This window comes from Lissotriton vulgaris, chromosome 11 (genome assembly GCF_964263255.1).
Source record: "Lissotriton vulgaris chromosome 11, aLisVul1.2, whole genome shotgun sequence".
Lineage (NCBI taxonomy): Eukaryota > Metazoa > Chordata > Amphibia > Caudata > Salamandridae > Lissotriton > Lissotriton vulgaris.
In genome coordinates this window covers 820,300,761-820,313,158 of record NC_141699.1, presented here as the reverse complement: position 1 = coordinate 820,313,158, position 12,398 = coordinate 820,300,761, and the positions used below count along the sequence as shown (strand labels likewise).

The 12,398-nt window shown below is 45.4% G+C and overlaps 1 protein-coding gene across 1 annotated transcript in view; it reads left to right on the top strand.

Moving 5' to 3' along the window:
- The window catches only part of EPHB1 (EPH receptor B1), an 865,486-nt gene that overhangs the window by 161,840 nt on the left and 691,248 nt on the right, over positions 1-12,398 (top strand). The window contains exon 2 of the mRNA XM_086943930.1: positions 8,098-8,162. Within this exon, the coding sequence (XP_086800056.1) occupies positions 8,098-8,162 (65 nt within the window). The remainder of the gene's footprint in view (positions 1-8,097; positions 8,163-12,398) is intronic.

Below are 12,398 nucleotides of genomic sequence, written 5' to 3'. Positions count from 1 at the left end.
AGGCTAGACCTATTGGCTATGCCAATGCTTGTTTTTGTGGCAATCATATGGAATTGCTCTGAATGTATCACATTGTTGTCTTACCATTGTGGCATTACATTGGGAATGCGCTGAAATGGCCACATTGTTGCCTTATTATGACCATATTTTCTCTCTTTATGTGCCACACTATGATCGTGTATGTCTGGGATTTCTCTGTCCTCTATGCCCCTTGCAGCTGAAACAGATTTGCGAGGCACACCAGTGAAATGTATGTGGCAGATCTCCAGATCTGCACAAAAATGGTCTGGCATGCACGGGTATTTATGACAAAGTTACTAAGCACTGACTACGCCAATGCTCCCAGCATTACTATACTATAACATACTATCCAATTCATCCGTGCAATTGAGATCCCATGGCTATTTTCCAGGGGCCTATTCATGATAATATTTTGTGTCAATGCATGAAAGCGTCTCTACCGGGGAGTGGGATTCAACTTTGACATGATGAGCAATAATTCACAAAACCTGCAAACTAATGACTAGCTTTGATATGAAAAAGCATTTTACTAGAGGGTGGACGTTATCACGACTGCAAGCATTGTGACTCATTCCTGGATAACTCAAAACCCCTTCCTTGAAGTCAGTAAAGTAAGATAGAGTAGGATCCAGTTCTGTCCAGATGACTAAACACTGCTACATCCAGCGGAAGGACAAAAGGGCTGTCAATCCAATTGAGCTGATCCCTTCTTAGTTTGCACCACCATTAGGTTGGTTGGGTGGCTACTTGGCGAGCATGCCAACATCTGCTTATCTCTGACTTCCTTCCACGGCCTCTAGACCTCATTTGGGGCTGGGTGGCAGAAAGCGAAACTCTTAAGGAATGCGCGCCTTAGCTATCTGGTAGGTGAAACTTAAATTATTTTTACAGTGCAAATCGGGCTCCCCGTTAGACCCAGTCCCCCCAAAAATCATGAGTGAACTGTCTACTCTATTGCTGGAGCCACTCACCACCATCTGGAATGCCTCCTTACGATTAGGCCAATTCCCCTCTGCATGGAAGGAGGCCCTTCTTGTGCCCATCCTAAAGAAATCAGATGCTGATCCCATGCAATTCAGTAACTATCGGCCCATTTCCCTTCTTCCGAAACCCGCGAAGGTTTTGGAGAAGGCAGTCCAACTACAACTGGCGGAGTATTTAGAGACCAACTCTCTGCTACATGATTCCCAGTCCGGCTTCCGTGCTGGTTTCAGTACGGAGACCGCATTACTAGAGGTTTCGGAGACTGTACGAGAGTGCGTGGATAGGGGCGAGGAGGCCATGCTGGTTCTCCTCGACCTGTCCGCCGCTTTCGATACGGTGTCCCACAAAATACTTCTGGGCCGACTGGAGCAGATTGGACTGAGCGGCACTGCCCTGGCATGGGTCCGTTCTTTTCTTCTGGGACGCTCACAGAGGGTTCTTCTCAGACCCTTTAAATCTGGATGCAAACCTCTCGATCGCGGAGTCCCACAGGGCTCAGCGCTGAGTCCTTTGTTTTTCAATGTCTACCTGGCCCCGCTAGCCAAGGTAGTGGAGGCATGCGGAGTCAGAGTGATCTCATATGCTGATGATACACAGCTGATATTCTCATTTAGCGATCACTCTGACTCCAGTCTCTCCAGCTTCCGCCATTGTCTTGGCGAAATCTGTTCGTGGATGTCCTCAAATCACCTGCGGCTGAATACTGACAAGACTGAGGTCCTGTTTTTTAATCAAAAAATGACCATTCCACCCTCACTTTAGTGGCCAACGGTACTTAATCCCCCTCCAATCCCGGTCCACTCTGCCCGCAATTTGGGGTTCATATTTGACGATACGCTCTCCTGTAGCCCGCAAATCAACAAGGTTACTGCGACCTGCTTTGGCAAATTAAAAATGATGAGAAAGATCTTTCCATTTTTGCCAATGGAGGCCCGCAGAACCGTTACTCGGGCCCTAATTACCGCTCATCTGGATTACGCCAACAGTCTTTACGCTGGGGCCCCTTTATATCAAATTGAACGCCTACAAGTAGTTCAAAACGCTGCGGCAAGACTGATTGGCAACATTCCATACAGACACTCTATCTCTGCGTTTCGCAAAGAACTCCATTGGCTCCCAATAGCCAACCGTATCAAATTTAAAACGCTGGTTCTGGCCTATCGAGCTCTGAACGGCTCTGGCCCAGAATACTTAAGAAAGAGATTGAGACTGTCTCACTCAGTCAGAGACCTTCGTTCCAACAACTTGCGTCTCATGCTTGTGCCTAGATTCCGTCGATCAAGAATGGGTGGCAGAGCCTTTGCTGTCCTAGCGGCCAAACATTGGAACAGCTTACCGATCGACCTCAGATTTGCCCCATCTGAAGCTCTGTTCCGAAGTCGCCTGAAAACTTGCCTATTCTCTTCTATGTAGATTGCTCTTGTCCTCCAGTAGACAATTTTAGCGCCGGGACACCCCCGTTGGGGGTAGCCGTGCGCTTTATAAAATCCATAAATAAATAAATAAATAAATAAAGTATCTTGTGGTCCATACCAAATATTTGCAGTGAGCTTAGAGCCCGCCCACTACTTATCATTGTTTGGCTTTATTGTCACTCTGACTTACTTGCTTCTTAATCAATTGCTTGCTTTCCTCTTCTTATGTTTCTACCCTCCACTGGGGCATAGACTCTTCACCATCCTTTTGATTGGCTGACTTGTAGTCTTCCATTGCTCACCTTTAGGGAACTGTATTTTTTCTTTTTCATTAAGTATTACATAAAAGTGAATGTGTTTTCTTGCTCCCTCTCTGCTTCTTAGCCTGCCTCAAACACCAACCTCCCATTGCTTCCAGTGCACCTACCCCCACACACTCCACTGTTTTCATAAAATGTAACTTTTATGGAGGCCCTGAAGCTGCCATGTTGTGTCATGTCAATTTGTATGGTGCAGATTATCATTCATCCGGGTATCCAGGCCATTTGCTGCCGAGCAGCTCTGCACTCCAGCGCTTTCCCACTCCACCTTTGCTCTCTTGCCCTCACCTGCTACTCTGTTGTTTCATTTACTCCCTACCCCACCCAATCGCAATCAGTTAAATATTTTTTTGAATCTCCCTTTTTGGGGGGCACCCAGCAGCTGCCATTTGGTGCCGGCTGTTGTGTTACCCAAAAAGCATTTTTGTGGCAATAACATTTCTTTTTCCCCTCCATCTTAGATCACTAAATAAAAAAATTAAAAAAACCGCCTGGGTCATTCCATAGATGCATTTGTGTAGGGTGTCACCACGCATACATGCGCCTTTAGGATAGTAAGTGCTTTAGCCCCCATTTTTTTTTGCAGATGGCAAAAGGCATTGGCAAAGCCAATAGGTCAACAAAGCGAAAACTTGTCGAGAACTATGGCTTGTGCTTGTTTTTTGAGTCAGAAAACATTGCCACGAATGCAAGATGACTTTTCTCTGACAAAGATAGACAAAGTGCTGAGAGAGTCAGTTTTGTGCCAGTGTTTTTCCCCAAACAAATAGGATGCATTACGATATAAATACTAGCAATCAGAAGGGGGCAATTCTTGCTGGCTTCTGCCCAGCAAACAAAGGAGCAGTTTATTATGATCTGTAAAATGTAAAGTATGTTTTCAAATTTTATTAAGACTCGTTTCTGGAATGTTATTGTGAGTTCCATTTGTTGAGTTCCATATCAATAGCTGGTTGGACCAGGCTGTTTGTGGTTGCACTGGTGCTATCGCCACAATAAACCTGGTTACAACTCTGCGTTTGTTATCTCTGTGGTGTCTGCACACAACGTATTTCTAAGATTTCACCTTAAATAGCGAATCAAGCCCCTCAAAATTCACCCCAGGTGCTTCATAGAACGACAGAATACCAAAGGGGACGGTGGAGACACACAGCATTATAGATGTATGTACACAACCAAGCCGCTGCCATCGCAGACATGGTCAGACACAACACAGTTCAAAGATATGCATCAATCCCCTGTTCAGAGCAATGAGAGACGTGTGTATCCAGATAATAAAAAAAAGTATCTCAGATTTATCCTGAACACCAAACACACCTTCAAGAAACACATCACCAGGAAAACTAAGGCAGCCTGGCACCGGCTCTCCCACTAAAGACAAAGAAACCATTTCGCCCAGAAAGTGATCTCAGACATGCTGTTCATGCCCCTTTACTCTTGAATCTGGTTGGTGGCAATGCCATTCTCCACGGGCCCCCAGACTCCACTTTAGCCCCCCTTTCAGGGCCCCCTACAAGCAGCAGCATACCACATCAAATACACACATGCTCTCTCTCTCACACACACACACACACACACACAAACACACAATTATTGTTTTCAGTTTCTATTTGATATGAACTATGGTCTTTTAAAAATTTGGAAAAATCAGTTTACACAATTGTGCACCATGAAAAACTCAAAGGGACGGTGTTGTTTCAATGGTTATGGCGAATGTTGCCTTCTTGTCTGTTTGTTTTGTGTCTGTGTGCGTATTGCATGGATATGTGTGTCAATCTTTGATTGTTAAACCTCTTTCAAAAACATTTGTTTTTGACTCAAAGACACTGTTATATTGAGTCTTAGTCCTAAATGTATTAATTGCTTTGTTTTAATTTCTGAATGAAAGAGTAACATTCTCAGTGATGACTGCATGATCACAGCTTCAGTCTGTGCATGAGAGATGGAGATTGTGAATATGTGTGTGTCTGAGTGAGTGAGAGAGAGTGAACAGAGAAATAGAGGAAAGAAAAGTTGGAATTCCAAAGTAGTTCCACTTTCTCCCAAACAGTAATTTATTTTGTGTAGAAAAATAAGAATTATCGCAGGTATGCGCAGAAATGCCATAGAAGGACTAATACGGTTTCCGTAGTGAGTAGAATATTTAACAGGCGTGTTTATCTGTTAATTTTCAAACATTTTAAACATTAGACTATTAAGATATAACACAAGTTCATATTGCATTTCTGTGTGCTTACTGCTATTTCCTCTATACAAATGGATTGGCTGGGGTTTCCACGCTCACTTCCTGGTTGAGTTCTACACCGTTCTGTATCTGAGTGAGCAGGAAGAAGGCTTGTCTCCCCCAGTCGGACAGTGTCACGCGGTCCCAGACCATATCCGGCAGAGTTCATTCACCGTGCAGCCTATCTCCATTAAGGGGTGGCAGGGGCCGTCCAATGAAAGGAGAAGTTGGGTCAGGCATGCTGGGAACAACAAACCTCAGGTGCTGAAAGTCTGGCCGGGGTGCACTGCCCTTTGGCACGTGGAGTTTCGTTGTCCTTGTTCTTTTATCCTTTCTTCTCTTCTGAAGGCGTCATGCGGTGCTCTCGGCTCGTTACTCTCGCCTGCTCGCGATACGCTTTGAAGGGACTGCACAGTATAAAGAAAAAAAAGCTGTTCTCTTTTTCCGTCCTTGTATTGCTAATAATCACTACTATGCCCCAGTCATGGCCGTTCCCACCCTTCTTAGACATCGTATAGATCTATACAACATAACATAACATGTCAGTCTAGAATGTTGTTTGTTTGATGATTTCACCTTGGGGTTTTGTGTTGTATTGTGGCACTCACCTGACTGAGTTCTTAGATCAATCTCAGGGAATGGTAAATGTTCCCGGAATAAATAAATCAAGATGGCGTGGCAGGAGAGTCTCCCTTTGTGCTAGCAAACTCTGGAACGCTCTGTCTCCAGACCTGCGCTCTCAATCCAATCTGGTACTATTTAGGAAGTTACTAACAACTTGGCTTCTTTTAGAGACCCATAACTAATGTGATCTAGTCCGTCCTAGTCTCTGTCAGTTCATCTTGGTACAATGCTGGCGCTAAGACACCTTTGGGTAATCACGAGCTATATAAAACCGAATTATATTACATTATTCATCACATTGCCCCTTTACAATCGATTGAGCGCCTGTCCATCAGCCGCAGCTGGGTGTGAAAATAAGAAATTCTCTATTTGAGGATGCCAAGATCTTGAAGCCTATGCTGATGGTTAGAAATGCGCCACACTCCACCGTTTCCAGTGTCCCACAGTAATTTGGGCAAAATTCGATATCGATCATCTTTCTCCGCACAAGCTTCTTAAATCTGGAATGCAGAATAGTACTGGGCAGAAAACCCTGCTTAGCGCAACCGATCAGTACCTGTGGGCCTGAGACTATAAAAAAGTATTGCACCCTTCACATTTGTGTTTTCCTCAGCATGATGGGCATGCCCAGGCGGGGGTTCCTGGGCTCACCATGCCACAGGACACAAGCTGTAGTTAATAGTTATACTGAAAATTTGACATGAATCCCGCTGCCCTGGACTGTTGAACACACCTAGATTGAGATAGTTTCTTTATATGACGAATCACAGAGGTACTGGAAGGGACTGTAGCAAGGCTGAAATTGTCAAGATCCATGTAGGATTGTTCCTCGAGGAGCTGAAAATAGTAAGAGTTCTGTTAAAACTATACATTAAACGGACAGGTTCAAAACACTTAATTAGAAGTCATATATTTGAAACACACACCCAAGGTACATCATCTTTATTGAGAGTAGAGATATGCCGATTAAAGAAAGGACCTAGAATAATCCAATGCGCTTTCTTTATGGTGGTCTGGATGGGATAGAAAGTTTGGATTCCAGAGGAATACAGCATGCCTTGCAAGGATATGTACAGCCAAAGTGTTAGGCTTTGTCCATGGGACCCCCTTAACCCCCTGCAGAGGGATGCTCTCAGGAGGAGCACTGACAGTGAGTCCCATTTTAAATGGCACACCGTCAGTGCGCCTCCTGAGGGCTGCTTTGACTGCACTCTCGTCTGTAATACGGCACAGGCACAGAGTCAAAGGAATTCCCTCACTTTTATAGGGCACGCCCCTATGCAAATGAGGGAACACCCTCTGAAGGTAGCGCTGGCACTTTAAGTGCACCAGCGCTACGGGTATTATAGAAGGGGACGCACAAGCGTCTGCGCCTCCTTCTATAATATCAAAGTACCCCGGGGCGCGCAAAGCGGGCAACAAGGCACGATACGCCCCCGGTCACTAATTGTAATATGGCCTCAGATCGTTAGTGGTGGCTAAGGGAGGAAAGTCAGAAAATATGTGAGGTTGGGTGTAATTGAACAATTGATTAACAGATTTCTGGTGTTTGATTTTAGTTTGCTATTTTGATTTTTACACTTTGATTTTACACTATTGCAGTGTTCCTAGGATGATGTCCTAAAATGATGAAATGAGTAAAGTCACACCTAGTGTTCCCAAAATACCTCTTCAACAAGGTTCTGTGATTGGCTGAAGTTCTTACCAAGCAGTGTGTTATCTTGAAGAGCTTACCTGAAGCCTTAAAGCTGCGTTTTACGCAGCTTCCAAGAAAATATGGCCTTCCAACCAGAGTGCAGATTGCTACCCACTATGGAAATTCTTAAACCAGTAATATAATAAAATCTATAGTTTCCAGTTGATCACAGCATAACACACAACGATGGATTCAACCCAGATCTGTGACTTCGGGTGAAAGTTTTGCCATTGTGCAACATTCCGTCAATCATCTTGTGTGTTTTGCTGTTCAACCTATGAGGGAAGGGTATGCCCAGACGTGGGTCCCGTGCTCACTACGCCACTGGAGTCAAGCTATCCTGGCTGAAGTCGGCTGATGCCAGAAACCGGCCTAGGATGCTTGATTCCGGTCCAGGGAAGACATGGCTTGGCAATTCGGTCTGGACTGTTCCCATGAGGAACAGGGTCAAGACTGATTTGCATATGGCCATATCTGAACTGGGGTGGCTTGGTGAGCAAAATAACTATGGATTCAACCCAGATCTGTGACTGGGGGTGAATGTTTTGCCATTGTGCAACATTCCGTCCATCATCTTGTGTGTTTTGCTGATCACAGCATAGCCATCAAACTCTCTTGTGTGTTTATGAGGGATTGCAAGAATTTTCCTTTTTTGTATGTTGCACACTGGTACATAGCTGTGTTTTCAGGTTACCTTGCCTTTCGGAGAAAGGGGTGTGGCAGAACATTGATTCTCAATTTGTGTCTTCATTGCCTTTAAGTTATGTAATTCCATCCCTTTCTATTCTAATACTAGCTCTTTTGTCCTCACAGAAAACTTGATGGACACGCGGACAGCCACAGCAGAGCTGGGATGGACGGCAAATCCTGCCTCAGGGGTAAGTGTGGCCTTTATTACAGGCATGACAATGAGCCTGATTGTTGGGTGGATGTAAAGAAGGAAATCATGGCTGATCTGATATATATATATATATATATATGGTTCACTGAAGATCTAGGTCTCTTAAACGCTCTGGTGACTTTGATTGGTGATTTTCATATTTCCGATATATGCATAACGTTCTGTGTGTCTTTCCCTCCATTCACCTCCTCAATGGAAAACAAAATCCTGAAGAAAGCCCTATGGACCGACACCCAGTGATTTTTGAAGGTCCGTCATGATAGTGGTCACACACAATCACGCATATGCTCAGCCCCTGAAAGTAGACTTGTATGCACATCCTCCCAGCTGCTGCTTTTCTTTCAGCACCTGAAACATGACCAGCTGTGCCCAATATTTTAAATCTAGGGAAGGATGCTCTAGGTCAGCCTCTTCCACTACAACCCTTGCTATGCCATGGTGGTGATTTGGTTATGGAGCCTGCTGCTATTTCTGATTTTTGGAAAAATCACTTGTACATCTCCACATCTGTCTCTGATTAGTTATTGTATGTATGGTTTTAGCATTTATAATATGATTTAAAGTCTCGTTTTTATTGCATTTGTTATATACAATATGCACCTTTTTAAATATGTTTTTTCTCCTGTCCGTTTCCTACATTAGCACCCCACCACCTTCATTCCCTTGGGTCCCTTGCTAATTGGTCTGTCCCTTGACAAACTTGGTGATTACATTTAATTAAATTAACTCACCTGAGAACTGTTTAAGGTTGTATAGCCTGATACTTCACTGTTGACTGGGGTGGGATTCCCTATCCCTGTGGCCGCCTTTCTTCTAATTGTTCAAATGATTGACATTGGAATGGGTCAAACTCCAATCACAATGAGGAACATTTACATCACATGTCCGACCATGAAACATCCCCTTGCTTAAGATTATCAAACATAGTTGCCTTCACCCAACAGGAACCTGATCAGTGCATTATCAAAGGACGCTTTGCTGCATTTTCATGTGCTCCTGATCTCTGGGGTAGGATTTTAAGATTCAAGAGAGGATGCTCCTATAAACTGCCTTATGCAGATATAGAAGTCAGAACTAAGATTAGAGGCTCCTCTTGGCAGGGTGTAAATCATCACTACTTCTACATAGAGGTTGGAGGGAGCTAACAGAGAGTGTAGGGCTTGTGTGAGTGAAAGAAAGACTTCTGATCTTCATGGCATGTATGCAGACTGAGGCCCTGATTAGGATGGTGGGTGGACCACCACTAACAGGCCATCGGTGGCAGTCCGCTCTCCACCTAGGGCATTGGTCCAACTGCTGCATTACAATGCAGCGGGTCGGACCACGGAGGTAGTTGGGTAGGACTAGCTCCTCCGACAGGATCAAAGATCGCGTCGGAACGAGGGTCGGATTTCTAACCCTACAATGGAGGCAGGGCCTGCGCAGGCACCGCTTTAGGGATTTCCTAATGCCTGTTCATGGCGGTCCCACATGCATGAATAGGCAGACGGAAAGAGATTTTGGGAGCCCCAAGCGAACCCTCATCTTCAGTGGGCACTGCTAAATTGCCTGGGATGCACATGAAGTGCCCCCCACGCATCCATGCACCTTATGCCAGGCAACACACAGCGCATGGATGTGCACAAAGGGCCATTTGTCTACGGCGGCTTGTGCTTCAACCCTTTTTCCTGGGCCACAGCTAAGTTACAGTAGAAAAAAAGCATTTTAGAACGGCCTGCACGGCGGTCGAATCCTAGTTGGGCAGGCAGGACCACCAATTTGTTGTCGACTGACCGCCACCGTAATAAGGTTCTCAGTCTCAAAATGGTGAAACAGAGACCTAGAGATCCTAGTCAATGATAAGAACACTCATGCTGTAGCAGAAGTCACAGTCTCAGAGCAGTGGATACGGTTGTGTTGACCCTTCCATAGAGGAGCGGAAAGACTGTTTGAGACTAACATTATCTCTCACACACGATGTACTGGAAAAGCTTACATAGGCGGATACAGGTGGTGTTACCACCTTTCTCAGAGAAAAAAATAATCTGTTTATTCATGTTTTAGGATTCTGCACAGGCCCAATATTTTACATAAATAGAACTTTATATAAAATCATCTATATTGATTTTTAACACCACTTGGCTGTCTTTGTTTACTTTAACTATCAGTCAAAGAATCATTCAGGCTGCTCTAGAACACGTTTCTTGTATTTTCCTATATTTGCTTTTTTAAAGTATCTGCTGAGAAGTGGTACAAATACCGGTTTTATGTGATATTCCTAATTTTGTACCAGCCATCCCAGTGTGTGCATCTCAGTATAGACATATGATTGTAAATTATGATTGGGAATTAACCGGTGGAATCTGTGGAACTGTGATTTTAAAACGGAAGATTTTTAACTGCTGCCCTGCACCCTGCTCCTGATCAGCTAGGACCCAGGACTCTAGCGGACGCTGTCTGGGCCGGGACTGCGAGACCCAGGTTGCTCAGCGCTTCTACAACCCAGCGCACCTGGTGTCTCTTCCCGCCCCCAGCCCTCCGCCCCTCTGTGCTCACTCTCCGGCTACATAAGGCTCGCGGCCCCCGCTCCGCGGGTGCCGCTCGTAGCCTCGGGAATTAACCGGTGGAATCTGTGGAACTGTGATTTTAAAACGGAAGATTTTTAACTGCTGCCCTGCACCCTGCTCCTGATCAGCTAGGACCCAGGACTCTAGCGGACGCTGTCTGGGCCGGGACTGCGAGACCCAGGTTGCTCAGCGCTTCTACAACCCAGCGCACCTGGTGTCTCTTCCCGCCCCCAGCCCTCCGCCCCTCTGTGCTCACTCTCCGGCTACATAAGGCTCGCGGCCCCCGCTCCGCGGGTGCCGCTCGTAGCCTCGGGAATTAACCGGTGGAATCTGTGGAACTGTGATTTTAAAACGGAAGATTTTTAACTGCTGCCCTGCACCCTGCTCCTGATCAGCTAGGACCCAGGACTCTAGCGGACGCTGTCTGGGCCGGGACTGCGAGACCCAGGTTGCTCAGCGCTTCTACAACCCAGCGCACCTGGTGTCTCTTCCCGCCCCCAACCCTCCTGTTTAAGCATTGAGGTGAGCGCGCACGCGGGACGCGCGCGGGACATAGCCCGGGGCTAAGGCCGGGCAAAGGGCGGGCCCTCTGAGGCCCTCCGAGGACCGAGAGGACTGGACTGGTCATACCCCCTCGGACGTTTTCTGAAAATTGTAGATGTTATGATTGTGATCTCTTTTTGTATAGGATTATACTGTTTGGCTATTGGTACTATTGAGTTGATTAGTCTTATCATTGTAATATATCCTTAATAGGGTTTGCCAACTTAGTTACGCCCTTTATACCGTCAACTATAGTACCCAGTGTTGGTTATTTGCTGGTGTTATATAATGTCAACACGGAAAACGAGAAGCCAGGCGGTGGCGGGGATAAAAAACACAAAAACCAAAAAACTTACTAATACTTTGGATAGTTTTATTGTTCGTACACACGCCCTAATTGATGAGGGTATTATATTGATGGAACGGAGGGTTTCTCAAGATTTGCTCCTGGCCAAAAGGTCATCATTGGGTAATATAGCGTTAGCCTGTACTCCGATTAAACAATCGCGTTTATCGGATACGTCCCACTTACCAACTACTCTTGTGACCCCTGTATTGTCAACGGTATCTTCATTACCAGTAGCCCCACTTGAGTCTGTAACCCTTATAACACCTATGGCTAATTCAGCTATTATACATACAGTCCCCCTGGAGTTAGAGGGGCCCACTATTGTGGGGAAAACACCCTCTCCAATACCATCTGCCACAGAAGGGCTTGGTGATGTTATAGCTAGTGAAAATATTTTATCTAGTATGGGGAACGCGGTTGGTGGGGGAAATGGTTCACAGGAGGGAGAATTAATTGTGGATGCCCCAGTAATCTCTATTAGGCAACCTCGAGCATCACACCCCCTGCCCTTAGAGTTACCAGATGTAACTGTATCTGATACAAGTCTGGGTAGCACTCTTGATAATGGTAGTCCTGATGAGTCTGTAGTGAGTGAAGAAGATGTGGATGCGCCCTTCTTTGATACCCTAGCAACCCTTATTAGGTCCTTGCTTTTGCCCCTAGAAGTTAGACTCCAGGGCATAGAAAACCAATTGGGAATTATATCAAATGACCTCAATTGTAAGGGGGTTAAAGTAAATCAAGAAATTAAGAAGAATACCCCTAGTACAAAGGG